This window comes from Anopheles gambiae, chromosome 2 (assembly GCF_943734735.2).
Source record: "Anopheles gambiae chromosome 2, idAnoGambNW_F1_1, whole genome shotgun sequence".
Lineage (NCBI taxonomy): Eukaryota > Metazoa > Arthropoda > Insecta > Diptera > Culicidae > Anopheles > Anopheles gambiae.
In genome coordinates, this window is record NC_064601.1 from 79,954,851 (window position 1) to 79,974,879 (window position 20,029).

The following is a 20,029-nucleotide window of genomic DNA, read 5'->3' on the forward strand; positions in this document are numbered from 1 at the left end:
AACATTACCCCGGGAGGGGAAGCATTGGGCAAATCCACTCGATGCGCTGTAAGTTGCTTTCCATTTTCTTCGATTATTACAGTATTCAAAGGTTCCCATTATGTGGCAGCGAGGTAAGAATGCACGAATGGATGTGGCTAATTCAATCAAACCTGCCTGTTGTTTTCATTTTGTGGAATTCTTGATGATTTGTGTGGAATTACTACCGGTAGTAATGCGAGCAAGTATTGTTCTCAAGACTTCACAACAGCAATGGTTTGTAAATTAAATCAACAACAGCAGTTAGTGAAACGCTTTTCAGGCCTGTCTGATAGAAATGCAGTTATTGGTATAGTTTATTCGATATTACATTCAAATCGTAGCGATACGCAATTCATACAGCATTGCATTCAACTAAAACTGAATCAGGACGGAGAATTCAGGATGGCTCAGAGATATTACATGTGAATTGATTATGAGACTATTGATCAGCTTTGTTTGGATGCGACAAGGGTAAATAATGTTATTTCACTTTGCGTATGTCCAGATTATATGTTTCGAATACAAATTTAAGTAAAAATGTGATTTACGTTGCGAAAAATACGTAATAAACTATCTTCGTAATTGATACATGCTGTTCACACGTACCCGGTCATCAACTCGTTCGACTTAACAACATGCCCGTTATGGGTTCAAGCCCCGAATAGACCGTGCCCCCATACTGGACTGACTATCCTGCTATGGCAACAATAAGTTACTGAAAGCCAAGCTCACTTCACTAGTGGGTACTGGCCAGGTCTTGACCGACAGCGGTTGTTGTGTACCGTATTGTTAAGTTTTCTGTAAGAAAAGGAACGTTACGGTACGCTAGCCCGCTCGTCACGAGGACCTATAAGCGGCCCTCAAAAAAGTTTTGATATATTTTGTAACTATGGAAATGAAAATTTAAAACTGACTTACAAAATAACCAAAAGCCGCAAAAGGATAAACAAAACGATAAAAACATTTAAACACACTATCAATCACACTATCACACTATCAACACACTATCACGACTGTTTGATAACACTGATTGTCCAATATTCAATATTGCTTATGATTAGTTTTTCCTAATTAACAAGAAACAGTCAGGCAAGCACATATAAAAGTGGCACATGAAGTATAAAACGTTTTATATACTGTGTGACACATGAGTGAGACACTCATGATTACCGTTGGTTTCCAGATTCGAAACTTTTCCTAAAATATGCACAGTAAAATGAAATCCTAAAAATAAATAATGCAATCATGCAAATGCATTTATCTTCATTAGAGCAGCACGTAAAAAAGTGATATTAACAAACGGTCCATCGTCACTAATTTGATGCAATTTATGTCCGACGTTGTACCTTCCATATATTCTGGTAAACAAGTGGCTGCAGTATGCTTCCGTCTTTTCAAATACATCTGGCGTTCCACAAGGATGTGTGTTGAGTTCTCTTTTGTTTCATTTATTTATTAGTCACATTGATAAAATTCTCCCTTCGCGTGGGACTATTTTACCCATCATGACTATTTTGCGAAGGGAAAAAAGCAAACTAATGAAAGCGTTCCTTGTTCCGCACGTCGAAGAGATAGGCGAAAACTATCAAAGAGGATTCCGAAACGAAAAATCAACCACTGATCAGATCTTCACCATGCGGCAGATCTTGGAGAAGATGACTGAATACAGACACAACACATACCATCTCTTCATTGACTTCAAAGCCGCATATGATAACATAGCCAGGGTCGAACTGTATGACGCTATGAGCTCTTTTGGAATTCCGGCTAAACTGATAAGGCTAGTTAGAATGATTATAACCAACATCACATGCCAGGTGAAGGTGGATGGAAAACTCTCAGGACCTTTTGCTACCATCAAAGGTCTGCGCCAGGGGGACGTGCTTGCTTGTCTCCTATTTAACCTGGCGCTAGAGGGGGCCATCCGCGACTCGAGGGTGGAAACTACGGGAACCATCTTCTATAAGTCAACCCAGATCCTGGCATACGCTGATGATATAGGCATCATTGATCTGCGGCTCTCCTATGTAGCAGAAGCCTACCAAGGGATCGAGTAGGCGGCAGAGAACTTCGGATTGCAGATAAACGAGGCAAAGACCAAACTGATGGTGGCAACATCAGCGGGCCCGCCAACAAATAATCAGAATCTACGTAGGCGTGACGTGCAGATAGGTGAACGCACTTTTGAAGTCGTCCCACAATTCACCTATCTTGGGTCAAAGGTCAGCAACGACAACAGTATGGAAGTTGAGTTGCGCGCAAGGATGCTGGCTGCCAACCGGTCATTCTACAGCCTGAAAAATCAGTTCACCTCAAAGAACCTGTCGCAACGGACGAAGCTGGGACTATACAGTACCTATATAGTACCGGTACTCACATACGCCTCTGAGACATGGACACTGTCCAAATCTGACGAAACCCTCTTAGACGCGTTCGAGAGGAAGATGCTCAGAAGGATACTTGGCCCCGTAAAGTCTTTTTAGGTCGTCCGCAAGGACCGAGGAGGCGTGATAGGCCCAAATTGAGGTGACAAGATGGCGTGGAGGCGTCCGCCATTAAGGCCGGGATAACGGACTGGCAGACGAAGGCGCGAGACCGTGAGCGGTTTCGGACACTCCTGAGGCAGACCAAGACCGCAAAGCGGTTGTAGCGCCGGATAAGTAAGTAAGTAATGAAAGCGTAAATTTGCTAACTAATGAAGATTCCAACACCAGAATTGAGATATTAATTTGACGGTAAAGAATTCAAAAGAAAGATTTTTTTTTCTTCATTTCGATTGAATTGTCACACTGTCCTAATTATCTTTATTGAAGGAAGTTAACAATAAGGAGAAACAAAAAAATTAAAAAGACGTTTTTCCTTGTTCAATATTAAAATATGATCACGCAAATTCAAATAAAACGAATAAATACTCACTCATAATCGTTCGTTGCAGGACGTTGTGGACGAACTACAATGAGTTCATTTTTTAGAATAGTTGTTCGAATTGTCAGAGAATTACTTCCCCACGCTGAAACGGTCATCGTGCAAGCTTCAATGCAAATTGCTTCCCTAACTTTATTAACAACGTCACATTTACTCCGTTAGGTTGTTGTCTACCGCTGACCGTTGACTTAAAGCATGTGATATCGATTGATAGTACGTAACGCAGCATGTTTTGGTTGTTGACTTGCTTGTTTTTTTTTATTTGCCTGCAATTGTTTAACCCAACACTGTATTAGGGAACTGTGAAAGCTGAATAAATGAAGCTCGTTTAGGCATTGTTTCGTAATCATTTTATCAATATGGGTAGTCTGATGAAAGGGAAGGGAGGAATGGGGACGTTGCTTGGGAGAGCATTTTGGCCAGAAACTATGAACTCACAAAATACGTCGAACGCAAACCCCTACCCCCCGCACGATGGACCGGTAGACCGGTCCAACGGGTATGGTTTCACCGACATCTAACTGACTACAAGGGGTCGCTAATATCTCGTACCACATCCCCGTGTTGGGCGTGAAATGTTCCCATTTTCCCCGATCAAAACCAAAGAAAGCAAACGAAACGCCCACGAATAATTCATTTACACTTTCGTTCACCAAAATTGATAGAAGAAAAAATAATAATAAAACAGATACTTTAATATGATTAAAAACATCAACATTCATCGCCTCCGTATGTACAATTCATGTGTGAGTGCTGTGAGTGAGTGTGTTTTGCCATCGCGTTTTCTCTCACAACACTTTGCACTTTGTTCCAAAATGGTCGTGAACAGCAAGTAGCAACTCAACTGCCTTTCATTCACGAACGCTTCACGATCGTTTGCGTAGTGTTTAGAGCCATTTTCCTTTTTATTGATATTTGTAAATGTAACGGATACACACGAATAGCTGCAGCGTGTCAGTTGTCCCTTTCACATATCACAAGCACAAAACACGGGAGCCTTTCCTTATGCCCCTTTTCTCAACCCATGGCTTAACCATGGCCCGGTCTAAACTGTTTTATAAATAAACCCTTTTCTGAATGCATTAAGAAACATTTAAATAAAAACATAGTGACTCAAACAGAAAATCAAACCTTACGGTGAAACATCAATACAGAAATACATCAGCATCACACGCATACGCGAGAGGAGCTTGCGCTTCTCGTCGTTCTCGGTTTCTGAGCCGCTGATGTGCAGAAGTGTCTGCCAATTTTATAGCGATGATTCGTTCGGTTTCGCTGGATCGGTTTGCCGCCTCCGCAGCGTTGTTTGGTCCGCATCGACATTGGCGATCGCTTCGGTCACCCCTCGTCTACTACTGCTACTGTTGCTGCTGGAATCTTGACTACTGTCAGCTGGTGGTTGACTAGCGGCTTCGCTGGTCGTCGCCCGTTCCATGATGGTAACGACTGGCACTTCAATGGCAGTCCCGGGAGTTACGTCCAACGGATGCTGCTGTTGCTGCTGCTGCTTCTTGATCATGCGATGAGCATCGCTGGCGTCCTGCGCCAGTGACATGCTGTCGATCGGGGTCTTTTGCTGTCGATCGTCGATCGAAGCGGTTCGGTAAGACGCCGACACGTCCGGGCTGAAGCTGCCCCCAACAATGGACGAACCATCCCGCTGACTGTGGGACTGTGATTCCGTCGGCTGTTGGTGTTGTTGCTGCTGCTGCTGCTGATGCTGGTGCTGCTGCTGCTGGGTGGTAAGTACCGCCTCGGGGAAAATGAAATTGTTTTCCTCATAGTTGCGCTGATAGTTACTGCGCCGATCGATGGGCGGCTCCCGGTCTCGGTCCGTACCGTCATCATTCAACGGAACGTCCTGCAGCGTGGGGTTGCGATTGTGCCCCAGCCCGACGGCCGCCCGTACGATGCGATGCGGCCCGAACATGTTGTTATTGTTGTTGTACAGATTAACGGCGGCGTTTCCTCCCAGCATCGCCATGCCCACGTTCAGGTTCGAGCGCAGATACTGGATCGAGTTGCGGGCAATGTCGCGCAGCGACGCATTCAGCCCATTAATGTGGTTCACGTTCAACGTGTGCAGGCTGTAGCGGGGCAAGCGGTTCAGGATGTCGCCGATGTTGTTGTTGTTATCGTTCTGACCTCTCCATAAGCGGAGCAAGTTCGTCCACTGGACGTTGTAGTTTTGGGCAACGGCTGCCGCCAATCCCTGGGGACGCTGGGCCGGGCGGCGATTAGGCCCTTGCTGCTGCTGTTGCTGCTGGCCCGTGTTTGCACGTGGAGCACGCTGCTGTTGGAAAGCGCCCTGCTGTGCTTGGGCCTGATCGTTACGCGATTGAATGAGGATCTGCTGCAGCTGCGCCTGCTGTATGATGACAGGGAGTTCATAATGATGGAAGAAGTAAATCATCGAATGCTGAAAGGAAAGGAAATTTCAAATATTTAGATTAACCAACGCATATTGTTAATAGTTTGGGTTTCGGCACAAATGGTTCGTATGGAATGAAAGAATCATAGAATATATAAAATCATAGGATGAAAAATAAATAATATATGTAAAGCTGTCAAACAAGCTATCAAGCCGAAATCCATAACGTGTAACACAGAACGGCACCACTTTTTCAAAGAACTGCGGATCGCTATATTACACACACCAAAAACAACGCTCGAAAAAATGCCTTAGAAAGAATGAGGAAACTTTGTAGATGATTTAAACATTTACAGTAACTCAGAAGAGAGTATGTTTTGCAAACGTTAAGCAACGCCACATAAGATGAATATGATAGGTTAATGATAGGGGAAGGTAGGTAAAAACGTTAAGGAAAATGTTAAAAATGTAGGGATACATAAATGCCACGACCATGAAAATGTGCATATATTATCTCACACTCATTGTTTTATCAGAAAATGTGTTGAACTTTAAAGTTTCTATCGATTATTATGTTTATTTTTCATGAAATAAAGACTAGGTTTTTTGGGCAGTTTTGAAATGTTCGGGTAAGACCTGATATGGGAAAGATGGACACCATGAAGCGTAAGATGAACAGCTGTAAAAAATGTTAGAAATTGAAGAGGTTTATAATATTTTAACATATCCCATTGATTTTTACGTCACGAATACGTACATAAACCAATTCTAGGCCAATTGCAACGACCATTCATTCAGCCGTAAATTTAAGAATTGTAAGCTCCGCTTCTAATATATCGTAGAATGTAGAATCCAAAACATTATTTAAATATCGCGCACTAACAGCTGACCTTGCTCCAGCTTACAGAGCAACTGTCTCAAACCTCCCTTTAGAAAATTACTCCGCAGAAAGTCCACTACTCCAGCAGTTTTTAGTTACAGCCATTTTATCCACCATGTAAAAAATCTACTTTTCGATATTTTAAATCCCATAGAATCTCTCATCTATTCCTGAATGTTGTCGTATCAATGCCTCTTCTTTTTATTGCATAAAGTTTGTAAATCGTGACAAGATATTGAATTTCGTAAAGTGCATCATCAGCGTCGAAGGAGTAATAGCATAACGAGTGGCTGCTATTTTGGCTGGTGTGCCGTTTCTCGCATATTTCCATGCTTTCTCTAGTTGCTGCTTGGTTTATACTACTACCTACTTGGAATACCCTTATTTAAGGTATTTCATGAAATATATTCACCACCAATTGATAAAAGAAGTAAAATAATACAATAAATTCGGTGTCCATCTTTCCCTACGACAGAGTGTCCGTCTTTTCCGCATTGGTGTCAGGATGTTTAAAACACCAGAAAACAAGTTTTTGTGTTGGTTTAAATATCGTTCTTTCGCCAGTTTTTTGCTTAATAATTACGATAACTCATTCATGTCATAAAACTTCCAAAAATGTAAACAATAAAAGTTGTAGACCTTAAGATCCGCTGTAGTTATTTTAGATCCATAAGGGTGCACACGATTAAAAATTTGTTTTTTTTTTCGTGATTTAAACCAATTTTGCATATATTATGCCGAAAATATTCTCAAATGTGTTGTTTTACTTTAAGATTGGATGTTGCATTGTTGATTTTTTCTAAAATTCCCTTTTTCATGCATATATGAGAAATGAAATGAGAATATTGAAATTTCTAAATGAAACTATTCCTTCAACCAAATTTATAGTAGCGGAACTTGGGGCAAGTGTGCCACCTTAAGCATTTCAAGTTATAACTCACTAAAACGTGTTTTTCAAAAACCGATTTAAATCTCATAACCATTTTACATCTATTTCCTCACTTATAAATGAGTTTCGCTTGAAAAAAGTGCAAATAAAACAGTTTTTGAAGCGTTTTAAAAAGGGTCCAAAAAGACGTTGTTTTTTGGGCTATGGGGCAAGACGGCCACTCGTATGGGGCAAGACGGCCACCTAGTTAAAATAGCCGTATTTCTTAAATAATTTGAAATTATTACGTTTGTACCACTAGTGTATGTATTCCTACATGTATTTAGTCACCAATGAACCCTTTTTGACCACCAACTGTACCACAATATGGTTTGTTACTGTTCTGTTTTTCTGGCGTGGAATCCGCTCACAATAGCGCACCATTCCGCAGCACGCTACAACAATGTTTACATTTTTGACAGCTCGCGCCTATGAAAGATGGTGGCACACTTGCCCCAAACAGAGATGGCACACTTGCCCCAAAAGTTGTAACTTTTTTGAAATTGAATTTTTCAGTGACAAAAAGAAAGTTTTTTTCAACTAACCCCACAAAAAATTTCACGTTTTCTCAGCTATACGGTGGTGTAAAAATTTTCTCGGTTGATTGCTCGCATGATTTTTGAGAGCTTATTTGATTGGATTCAAAAATTATAATATTCTGCTCAATTTTGAAACTCAATATAAATCAGTTCAAAACAATGGGGAATATCGATTGCTCTATATGAAATTCGGCTCAGTATACTTAGTCATTGGAAAGGAACCAACTGTATACACAATTGATCATTAAACTAAAGTTTTTAAGAAAAAAAGTTCGGTGGCACTCTTGCCCCGTATGGCACACTTGCCCCAAATTCCGCTACATAGAACTAGCATTACTCTTTTTTGTATTTTCTATCCTATCAGCTTAATAGAATTAATACTTATGCTGTAAATATGCTTTTTTGCCAGTAGCTATGATTTTTTTTATTATTTATTGTTATTCTTATTAGTATCATTATTATGACTTGGTATTCTTGTAAACTTTAAACACCAATAACTCTCGAGAGGCATTGAAAAAAATAACACAACAACAAATCTCGACTAGAGAAATAAACTAGAAAATAGAATTTTAAAATCTTGTACAACAACTTTGTTTTTTGCAGTGCTCAAACTGACAAATATTGTCTCTAGTAATTTACCATCATTTACCCTGTTGATTTCAATTACCGATGAAAAGTATCTTTACGATGAAGTGGGAAGCAAAAACAAGGCATAACTATTATCTCTTCCCATTTCTTTCCGCATTTCTTCCTTCCCTATCGGTCAATTATGCGAACAATATTTAATCCGCTCTAACGCAGTTAGCTTATTAGCACTAGCAGCCAGGACAACAGCAGCACCAAGCATGCAACCTGCGTTGTGATGTATTGTTTTATAATTGGATCCGTACTCATCCATAATGTATAAATAGCATTAGCGGCCAGCAGCACAGCTAAGTCCGACCCGACGATGCAACGCCACTCCCAGTACGTTTTTTCTCCTTTTTTTCATTTTGTGCTGATAAACAACAACAAAAAATGCATTCCAAGCGGGTGGCACCTTCGTGTGGTTCCCGCGGGCTGAAAGGGGAATTACCTGATCTTTAAGCAACCGTCGCGCGATCTAAACTTTGAACACGAAGCAAACACTCTCGGGACGGCACTCTTGAGGAGGTTTTAATGTGAAGCACAAAAGCAAGCAAAAAACAAACAATCGAAGGATACTCCCCTCACACTCCACTTCCCCACCGTTTTCCGGCTGGGCCAAAAGGTGGATCGAAATTGTGCCCCAGCCTGGCGGACAACGGGATGAAGCACGAAACACTTCTGGGAGTGTTGCTACCTATCGACGAGCGAAACTTCAACTTTTATTATTCGTTTACTGTATGATTAATGATGGAACTTTCCCCATTCTTTTCAATCCATTGCTTTCCTTTCCTCATTACCGAACCAGCGTGTCACACACACACACCTTCGTTTTACCACCACCAAGCCCGAGGATCCGTTTATTGCTGCTGGGTGTAAAAATGAACTTCAGGTTCATATCTCCGTGCTCACCGAGCGACTTGCTGTGCGTTTCTCTTCCACTTTTCATCCGCACTGAAAGCAGGAAGTGGAAGTTTGCGGCAGTGCGTGCCATTGTATCGTGGTACCACTTCCAATCATTCCCCCGTTCCCTCCCTATCTCCTTTACCGAGCTCGCCATTATTAGCTCGGTTCCGTAAGCAAAGTTTTTCCCGAAGAGCACGTCATGCAACATATCCCACACCTTAGAGCGGCGTATTTCGGGATCCAAAAAGGTTGAACAATTAATTGGATTGAAGAAATAAATTCTAGTTGAAAATTTGCGACACTTTACGGCATAAGTCGGTATCGATTTTGACCGTGCTAAATACTTTGTTTTCAGTTTTACTACATACAATTCAGAAAACGCCAATACAATATTACTTCACGTAGATTTTCGATAAAGTGTAAAGTGAGCTTTAATTATCTTTTTACATTCAGGAACGAATTGATTCAAAATATAAAGAAAAACAACCAGTTATTGAATAAGAAAGCTTTATTGGCAACAAAAGTAAAGTTGCACCAGCTGCATGAGTAAAATGGGGAAAGTCAAAACTTCCCACTCTAAATATTTAATCGTAGCATTGGACAACCGTACGAATGGGGAGAATTATGTAGGACGTAACATTAATTAGGAAAACCTTCCCACTTTGGTCACGATTGAATTGCTGTCAAAGCGGAACGTATTCATCGCGCATCGTCCGTTTAAGTGAATGTGTGACTGTGTTGCAGCCCCGAAAACTTTCACTAATTGGTAATGAAGTGTGCGACTGAACGGTCCAGTAGTTACCGCTAAACGAACTAGTAGTAACTTTGAAGATCTTTTAGCGGTCAGTTACGTTCGAAGGATAAGTTTTTCTTCTTTCCATACGGGAACATTAATAATGAATTAATCAATGTTAAAGACAACGCCTCAGTACGAGTGGCTGTATAAAAATAATACAACGCCACAGGCAGGCATATAACGTTCGAGACTATTAATGCACACAAACTGCCACTTTTTATGGAGCTTAGTATAAACAAATGTAAAGCGTCAGCTTTGAACAATCATCGAGTAATACAAGTATATTCTTATTTCCTTATTTGACTACACGTGGTTCAAACGTTTCAGTAAAATGTAGATAATGTACATATTTGACAAACCAATCGGCTTCTAGACCGAACTGTATAAGGAAGCAATGTTATCTAACAGTTTCACAACCGCCCGTGTATTAAAACTGGTAACAGCTGTGTTCGACATTGTTTTTCGTCGATTTGCAATCGTTCAGATGGTTCTAAATTGCTGCTTTTGTTGAAAAATTGTCGTGCTCGGAGGTACCAATCTCGTCAGAAAATTTTACCCAGAATTACAGACGAATGATTGTCTGTCACTGGTGATGACAATTTCTACCGTTCCATATGCTACAACCCCTCTGGGGATAGTGGCTTGCACGTGTTATAATAATAATTTTCACGTGAATTATTTTGCCACATTATTTTGCCTGATTTATTTGTTGATCAGGGCTACGTTTGCAACATTTTAGCGGCACGATGAGTCTGAAAGTATCAGAAAAAGCTTTCGGTTTTTTGTTGGCTTTACACATTTTGATACTAAATTGTCACTATTTTCAGACGCATATTTGACACGGTAATTATTTTCAATCGAATTCATTACAAGTGAATTATTAACTATAATTTACTTTTCTAAAAAAGTGAACAAAGGGTGTGGGATGTGGTGGTGTACTGATGTGATACACATTATCGGCGTGTTTTCGAAAACTATTTCTGGGAGATTTTTTTTATAAAGAAAAACTATAAATTGCAGCAAATCTCAAAGTCTAGAAGAAGTTTGTGATACGGCCTGGCTAAATTCAAATTGTGGAGTCTTATGTTTAACAAATTTTTGAGGTAAATAAATAAATCAACAACATCCACTTATCATCTACTATTACTTTGAGGAATCTTCGCTAAGCTTGCTGTAAGATATAGAATAATTAGGCATAATCGCCGTAATTGTTTCCAAAAATATTATAATTGCTCAACGCCTCAAGAATGCATCCGTGTCATTAGGAAACGGAAATGATCAGACTGTTACTCAGGTACAGAAAACAGAAACGATGGCAAAACATAAATGTGATTGCACTTTCTGTCCCATCTGACTTGGACAGCTTGATCCGTACGTTTAAAACTATTTGTAGGCAGAAACGAAATTTAACATGTTATTAACATAAATAGATAGATAGAAAATAGAACAGCATAAAACATGGTCTCAATAGCCAACCGAACGAACTGATCTGAATAGTAAATTTGTGACAATGTCAATCCAGATTTTGCCATATACCAAGGATATAATTAATTTCAATTCGGAGTACTCGAATGTAACAGAAATCTTGCAAAGATCAAGAATAAAAGCAAGGACCAGTGCTGCAACAACCAAACAAAGATCTACGTTATCGTTACATATTGCGATTTTAAATTGATGGCGTCTTGTATTGTGTTACATCGATGCTACAACATTAATATACAGCCGTTGATTCAATATACAGAATAATAGTTTACCTGAATGAACAGCCAAGAAGTAAGCAACGCCAGGCTGCTATATTGTCCATTGAACCGATAGTGATACGCGTAGAAAGAGAAGTGATACAAATAGAAGAATCTGAAAAAAAAAACATGATTATCAATTGTTAGTGGCATATAAATTGATTGATTAATTAATTAAATTATGAAATTTTACATAATACATCGCCTACCACAACTATATGGACAATCGTTTTTCGCGATTTACGGAAAATCCGTAGAAGATAGATAAAAACAGTGAATGTATGAGTTGTACAGAATACTATTTCATATCTTCATATATATTTTTAAGGCGGTCTAAGAGAACATCGATGATGAAATGGGAGGAAAAAAATATCAGGTTAGGATTAAGTTTCTTAATTTTAACAAACCTTAACAGTAGCAAACATTTCAATTCTGCTAAAAAATCGTTGTTGAGGTTTTTGTGTCGCTTTTGTTTGATCAAATCAGTTTTGAGCCGTTAAGCACTAAATTGATAACGTTCTCAAGGGCATTTTTTAAATATAAAAAAAAAACTCTCCAAACATTTTGATTTGTATTTTCAAAACAATCATTAGGGTAAATGTATCAATAGTGGTGCAATTTGTAGGGATACAGATGTGCTGTAATAGATTGTAAGTGTCAGGAAGGTAAATTAATGAATATTTGTACCTATAACGGTGATATGATTCATATAGTCGTCGTATAGTGTTGCTATATTGGTGGTAAACAAAAATTCCTCAAAAACTGAGTATAACATAAAAGGAACTTAGTTTTGAAGCTGTTTTCATATGAATAGCAAAGATTACCGCCAAAATATTGATTTTTTACATATTTTCATCGTAAAAAATCATAAATTGAGAGATGAAAATATTTACATAACTACTGAATAAAGACTGTAGTCTACCCACGCCGGGAGAGCGAGCTTGATTCGATGTCAATTTTCGCTCAGAAATGCAACTTTTTGCCTTTTTTGGTAAATTACTTATTTTTAATGCTTACTTTTGTGAAAACAATACGACATGTAAAAAATATCCTGGAAAAATCTAAAATGACCTATTTACTCATTTTATGATGAAAACCACTAAAGGAATATGCCTGTTTTGTATACCTATAATGGCACTATGGTAAATAACACTTAAAAATGCGAAAATATGCTTAAAAGGCAAATTATCGTAGTAAATAAATAACAATTCATAAACGTTATATTAAAGAAAAATATGTTATGAGGTCATTTACAGTGTTAACAAAAATGTGATTTTCGTAACGAAATCCGAAAGATTTTGGAAAAATATTGACACATTTCACAAAATAATGGATTTTTCTGTCACTATGTAACAGAATGGCTTCATTTTACTTTAATCACTTTTACTTGTGACCCTTCATAAAGACCAGAGAACATTTCACACTAACATAAATAAATTAATTACTCTTAAATTATCGTATGGAGGGTATTGTAATGCAATACCACCGCTATTGGTACTACCAGCACTATATATACGTTTACCCTACATACGAAGTATTTTTTGAAAACTTTTGATATTTAAAAAAATTACATTTTGATGATTATTCTTATAAAAAATCCGAAATTGTTTACATTTCGTTCGCTACAGTGCGTAGCGCCATCTGTCAAATCCAAGTCAAACGAAACGTAAACAATCAATTTTGGAGTGGATTTGCAAACGCTATTTACTCAGTGAATAAAACAAGTTATGGCTCAAACGATCCATCATTTTAAAGCTTAAGTCTTCTTCTTTCCGTTTTTGTGCACCAAATGTGTCAAAATGTGTAAAATAATGTAGAAAATATAGGAAAACCTGCACCTCGATAGGGCTGTCAAAATTAAACTTGGGCGGGATAAAATTAACATTGGACCAGTCCAAGTACGCACTAGGAGTCAAAGTCAATTTCGTGCTCGACAAAATATGCAGCTTACATTTCAAAATGACTTGTAAAATCCTGTAAGAGCAATCCTACACTTTACATTCATTAATGGCTATCTATCAAATCAAGGCATCGTCAACTAAGAGATGGCGTAAAGATGATTAAAAAGAGCTAATAGTGGATTTTTAAAAGAGGAAATGGAACGATTAAAATCGAAGTACATATATGGTAAGTTCAAAACATCGAGACATTGACAACAAAGGTTCATTAGAGATATACTATTGCGTCCTAAAGTCAATACTCAAGATTTCATGATGTTTTAGTGTCCTAGTTAGTATATTGATGTTAAGTATGGCCATCAGACTTGGGGATTCAATTTGAGTGTCATAGTGTTTTTGCCACAAATACACATCGAGCAAACCTGCGTTGATATTTTAATGACAAAATTACTAACATTGTGTAATCGGAGTATCAGAAGTAAGGGAGTAAATTTTCCTTTGATTGACTTAAACTTATTGATCCATATAGTGAACTAGGGAACAATAATCAAGTACAGACCGGACAAACGATAAGCAGAGGGACTTGAGATTAACTATTGTTATACCAAACACAATTTGTATAACATGCTTGAAGAATACATTCATTTCCGAAACTTTAAACAAACATATTTCGATCAGTTTGGCATATTGAAAGAGCGTCATATATTCTACCTCACGTACACTTACATCAAACCGTGGTGCCAACGAAGTGTGTGCTAATCGTTTCTTGACAAATTCATCCTTTGTCGATAGGCGTATTATTGCAAATTCCGTTGCAATGTTATAAAAAATGTAGAAACTATAGTCAAATCCCATCATCGTAGGGTTTTTACTCGACCAGCGTGTGCGGGTTGAGCAAATTGACAAGGAAAAGTACGATTGACGGGTTCCGGTTTCTTGCGGCATTTCTGCAACCTTCAATCCTTTCTCATGATCCTTTCTTTCAGCGAATTCAGAGATCATCTCAACCCAGCCGGTGATATCATCACGACCAGCTGTACTGCCCAATGTGAAGCTTCGTTCTGTACTCGGTGTTTCATCTATGGTAACCTTTCCAATTCTTCGAACATTTGGGGCCGAATGAGAGAAAAAGCATAAGAGTGAGAGCGGCCGAAACAGCGAACGCAAAACAACCCAAAGTCGGTCGACAAAACGCGGATAAGTGGTCATAATTTTATGAAGAGGGTTAATCGAAGGAACATCATCTTCATCTGCCCACGGCACTCATTCTAGCTGCACGAAACGGCAGTGGCTGTGGTCGGAGGAGGGCGAGCGTTTATATTTAGGTCAAAAATTTATTCAATTTCATCCCTGCTAGCTATCCACGCCCTAACAACGCCCTCACCAGTTGCCAGGGCTAAAGTTGACAAAAATGTGAGTCGCCTTCCGTCCCTACACGGGCTGATCTTTATCAATAAGTAAACCAATCCAACCCCACAGCGGGACGATTGAGCTGTCCAAGGCGGCGTCGTTGTCTTTTGACCTGTCAGCCACCAACACCGGACGTGCTGAAGGAAGCAAAGGGTTGATGGGCTTGATGTTGGGCAAGCAAAAATATAGCCTACGAGATGATGGGCGCAAAAAACACACACAAAATCTACGCAAACGGAGGCGTAGGGCCAGTTGGGGTGAACAGTGATGAAAATATGTTTTTGGAAGGATTTTTCGAAACCCTACAGAATGTCGGCAACAGGCCGTCACAAACGGATCGTCCTTTTTCCGATAGTGTTATATTATGGTATATTCGCAGTTAATGTCATACCTTTTTTCATCTTCTAATGTACAAACAAAGATGGGAGGCATATCGCACCAAACGAAAAACCAAGCAGTATGAAACGTCTTTAAATATTTCATTTTCTTCAAAAGGCATAATAAACAGAGTGTTGCTGATGGCTAAAAAAACTTATTTTGTTTTTAGTGCTCCAACGCAAATATTTTACGGAATATGAGAATAATACAATGACAGACCGATCCAGTAGCAAAACCTCCAAACCCCATAAAATGACCATTGCATATATGTAAACATAACGAAATGGACAAAACAATACGTATCCAAACAACGACTACCCTCCTTCCAGGTGTGTGAAGAAAAAGAATGAAAATTTAACAAGGTAGGTCGAACGTTTCGGTACGTTTTGAAACCATGCTCAAGAGCAATACTGCACGGCAGCACTACGCTAGGATGCATTGCCTAATGTAAAGCTCTAAGGGATAAGCAGATTCAAGTCGCCTTTGGCCGTCATTGCATTGAAATGCAGCATCAGCATTAGAACGGACTGGAGCACAGCACAGTTTTCATGCAGATTTGCCCGAGTCCCTTCGCTATTACGCCACCAGACGGCATAAGTAAAAGCAGCCCATAAAATGTACCAACTGCCTCCTTTGCTGTAACGGTTGGGGGAAGGCCAAGCGAGAAAAGCAACCAAATCCTAGATCGAAACTTAGAATCCCTCGATGTGGATGAAAGGCGCTGAAAAGTTCTAGTTGCACGTTCGTGCGGCTAGCAAAGCGTTGCAGAAGGAGACCTGTTGCTTCTTTTATCCGGCAAGGGTTTAACAACTTGTGCCTTCCTTCCTTTCTCCTCGGCTGTTCTCGGCACGGAAAGGCTGTTCTCGGCACGCGCCAAACCCCGCCTAGAAAACCTCACACTGACAGAGAGAATCACTGGATGCGATTTTCATCGGATTATGCAGTGCTGAAAATCTGAAATCTCCTTCGGAATACTTAATCATACGAGCTTTTCCGCTTCCGTTGCTGGACGCTGGAGGGCTATGCTATGGGCGATTTGGACGGAGCATAACGAAACAGCTGCTACAAGGATGCAGAGCCAGGAAAGATACAGTTTTGAAAGGCTACCACGTGACTGCCAGTCGCATTTCCACTCGCATTTCCCTCGCACCGTGATCGGGAGCTGGCCGGTTACGCTTTCAAGCTTCCCGACTATTCGGAGCCATCTCGCAACAGTACGTCAATGCGTCGGAGATGCTGCAGCAGATTCCCTCGTGGGGTGAATGATAATTGACACTAATTCGGTAGTTCGGTCAGTGAGAAGGTTAATTGCATAGTGTGTCCTCAAAGCCAACACTACCAGGTTGGGGGTTTTACTTGGCTCCCTGGCTACATTTCAGCAGAAACTAGCTTATATTAACACGAATTTGATGGGCTCTTTAGAATCGCTTTATAGATGGTAAGGGCTTAGCTAGATCATAACATATAAAAGGTATGTGTTACAAGGAGACCGGAAACATGTATAATCCTTCCTAGGTATTTGGTAATAAATTGCCATTTCAGTCTGGAAATTAATACTTTTTCAAAGCTGTGCTACAAACTAGTGTCATGGACAGCATTTGCGTGGCACCGCTCGGTAGCGAGAAATTGTAGCCATACATATTGCTCCAATTAAACGCTGATATTAATAGTAAATATTCATTCATCGGGCAGGTAAATGAATCTGAAACCGTACGGCTGTAAATATGAAATCAAAATATCCTTCGGCAAACAATGTTACGCTTGTTCATTTGAGCTGAAATTGAATCAACCGAATTCGTATTGTCGAAATATTCACACACATACATTCGCTCGTTTAGGCCGAACCAACGCAGCTCAAAACCCATGCATGGAAATATGTCGAAATTAAATATTTCGTTTTGCATGATGGTTTTTTTAAGGATTCTTCCTGGCATAGCGCGTATGCATAACATTCACTGCACCTCTCACGCGGGCGCAAATTCACGATCATTTTTATTCGGCGTGACCCATTTCCTACGCATTCATAGAATACATGGCTCCAGCAGCAACACGGCACAGCGAACCCTTACATTTGATATAGAGAGAAGGCGAGAGCAAAATTAACAAGAAAAAATGAAAAACATAGTATAATTGAGTTCGCACCCGGATCGCAACAATAAAAATATAACCATAAATGGCAATTCTTTTATCGTCTCGTGCGATACGCTACTACGGCCGGAAATATATTCATAACGCAAATGAAGCTAGATAAATGCCAGTAAATTATAAAATACCGTTTTGGTGCCGGCAAGGATCAACCGTGTGGCCATGGAAAACCCTCTCGAAAGGTGGGTGGTTAAATATTGACTTGGACATAAAAGTGTTGTGTTCTCGAGAAGAACATAAAGAGTAAAGTTCGTGGGATAACGTTAACCTGAATTTGCATTCATAGTAACCGTTTGTTTAGGAACCGTTTGGATGTTGTATTTGTTTTTTGTAGTTGCATCAAGTAATTGATATATGCCGATTTTTATTGTTCATAGTATGTATCAATTTTGTAACAAGAAGTGATGCTTAAAATCTTTTTAATACAAATCGCTGTACGAACTTTCTATTGATCAAATATTTAAATTATAAAGAAGAGTATAACAATTGCAGAATCAAAATATAGTTCATTTCGTGATGGTTACAATTTTACTTTCCAAAAGTGACCTTGGTGTCTCCAATACACAGGTAATCTGAAAAATGGATCTAGCTTGTTGCGTTAGTAGTCCCTTTATTCCCTATAACGCTTTATTAAATATTTGTATTTAAAGCTTATGTTTAGCCTCGTTGGAACAAATATTTATCGGTTGGTAGTATACGTAAGTATTGCAAATCATAAAATTAGTTGTAGATCCACTCCGAAGCCTCGGACTAACTGAATCGAAAATAGAATCAATAAGCGTGGTGTCGTTTTGAAAACAGCTGATGCACTTGTTCTATCAAATGCTACGCTTGCGTTAAACGTTGCTACACTTGCAAAATTAAGTAAAAACACTCTGTAAGAGTAGAATATTTTATTTAAAATGAAACTGTACAACTAAAAAATATTTGAAAATATACTCATATGGAAAGAAGTGGATCTTTTCACATCAGTACCGTTCACCCTTAGCAAGGACGGACTACCCAGATGCAAAGTAAAACTGGAACTCGTATGCCAGCACAAAACAGTTTCAGGGTTCTAATACCAAGAAGGAAGGATGAGAGTGTCTACTATTTCTTTAATGGTAAAATTATCAACTACAGCTCAGATTTATTTTTAATCTCTAGAGCTGCATACTGCTATTATTATGATCAAAGTTGTAGGTAGCCATATGCCGCCTTTTACAGGCTTTCTATATCCATTAAGTGTCAGACTAGTGGAGGACGATTAATATGGGAATCGATCCTGTTCGTCGTTTTAGGAGCAGGCATGTATATCAAATTAATTCCATAGATTGGGCGCAAAAGGGCTTTAAATGCATTGATTCCGAAAATAACATTTTCAACAACAACACACATGTTTATTATTCATATTCATATATTCATATTCATACATTCATATTTATTTGTCTACCTTTTGGTTACACAAATACTTAAATAATAATAATTACCTATGTTCTTAACCTAACAAAAATTAACACAAATTATCAAAAATTTGAGATTTTTTTTTAGAAAATTAGAAATTAAAAATTAGAAATTAAAAATTAAGGCAGCACGGGATTATGGAGGGTTCTGATGCGGGATCGGAAAGAGGATAAGGGAAGATTGAAATCAAACATATAATATACACAGTTAAATCGACGAATTGCACGAAGAAGGGGGTCATTACGGCCCACTGCAGTTCGGCGGGAAGGGATCACTAGGGGAGGGCGGTTTCGAAGAACACGGTTAGGGGCATAGAAAGGGTTAGAAGAAAGAAGGGAAGGAGAATCAATATTACCAAGGAGTAATGCGGCAATAAAGGTGGATTGGGCATGGGAACGGCGGTTTTCCAATAGTTCCAGGCCAAGCTGTCGACACCTGCCTTCTTAAGGAGGTATGGGGGAGGACAATCCACCCAGGATTTTACATTTAGCAAACCTGGTGAACGATCGCTGCACCCGCTCGATACCTTCCACGTGGGTTTGAGCTGTAGTGGAGCAGATTACTGAGCAGTACTCCAAAATCGATCTGACCAGAGAGCAGAACAGAGTCTTCAGGCACATTGGGTCGGAGAAATCGCAAGCAATTTTCTTTAGGAGACCCAATGTTTTCCGCGCCTGATTGACAACTGAGTCAATGTGGTGGCTGAAGGTGAGGCCGCTGTCAAGCCAGACACCGAGGTCTTTTACGACACAAACACGATTGACTTGCACAGAATTTAGGACGTACGAGTAAATGATTGGAGACTGTGAGCGACTAAACGAAATGACGTTACACTTATCAGGACATAATGTGAGGGTATTACTAGAACACCAAGACGAAAAACGATCAAGAATATTTTGTAGGGAAATGCAATCACTAGGAGACGAAACTGGGAGAAAGATTTTGAGGTCGTCTGCGTAGCAGAGGAAACACTCAGGAGGAAGGATGGTACGGACATCATTAATAAAAATTATGAACAGCAAAGGA

General features: G+C 39.4%; 1 protein-coding gene across 7 annotated transcripts in view; it reads right to left on the reverse strand.

The window, feature by feature from the left end:
* Positions 1–3,176: 3,176 nt before the first annotated feature.
* LOC1274865 (uncharacterized) overlaps positions 3,177–20,029 on the reverse strand; it is a 62,530-nt gene continuing 45,677 nt past the window's right edge. For 4 of the 7 annotated variants that reach the window (XM_061642557.1, XM_061642558.1, XM_061642561.1 and 1 more), the window contains exons 10-11: positions 11,745–11,844; positions 3,621–5,365 (exon numbers count right to left, since the gene is read on the reverse strand). In XM_061642557.1, the coding sequence (XP_061498541.1) occupies positions 4,196–5,365; positions 11,745–11,844 (1,270 nt within the window). In that variant the 3' untranslated portion in view covers positions 3,621–4,195. Of the gene's footprint in view, positions 5,366–11,744; positions 11,845–20,029 lie in introns of all 7 variants that reach the window. The other 3 variants (XM_061642554.1, XM_061642556.1, XM_061642555.1) reach the window with 1 other exon arrangement.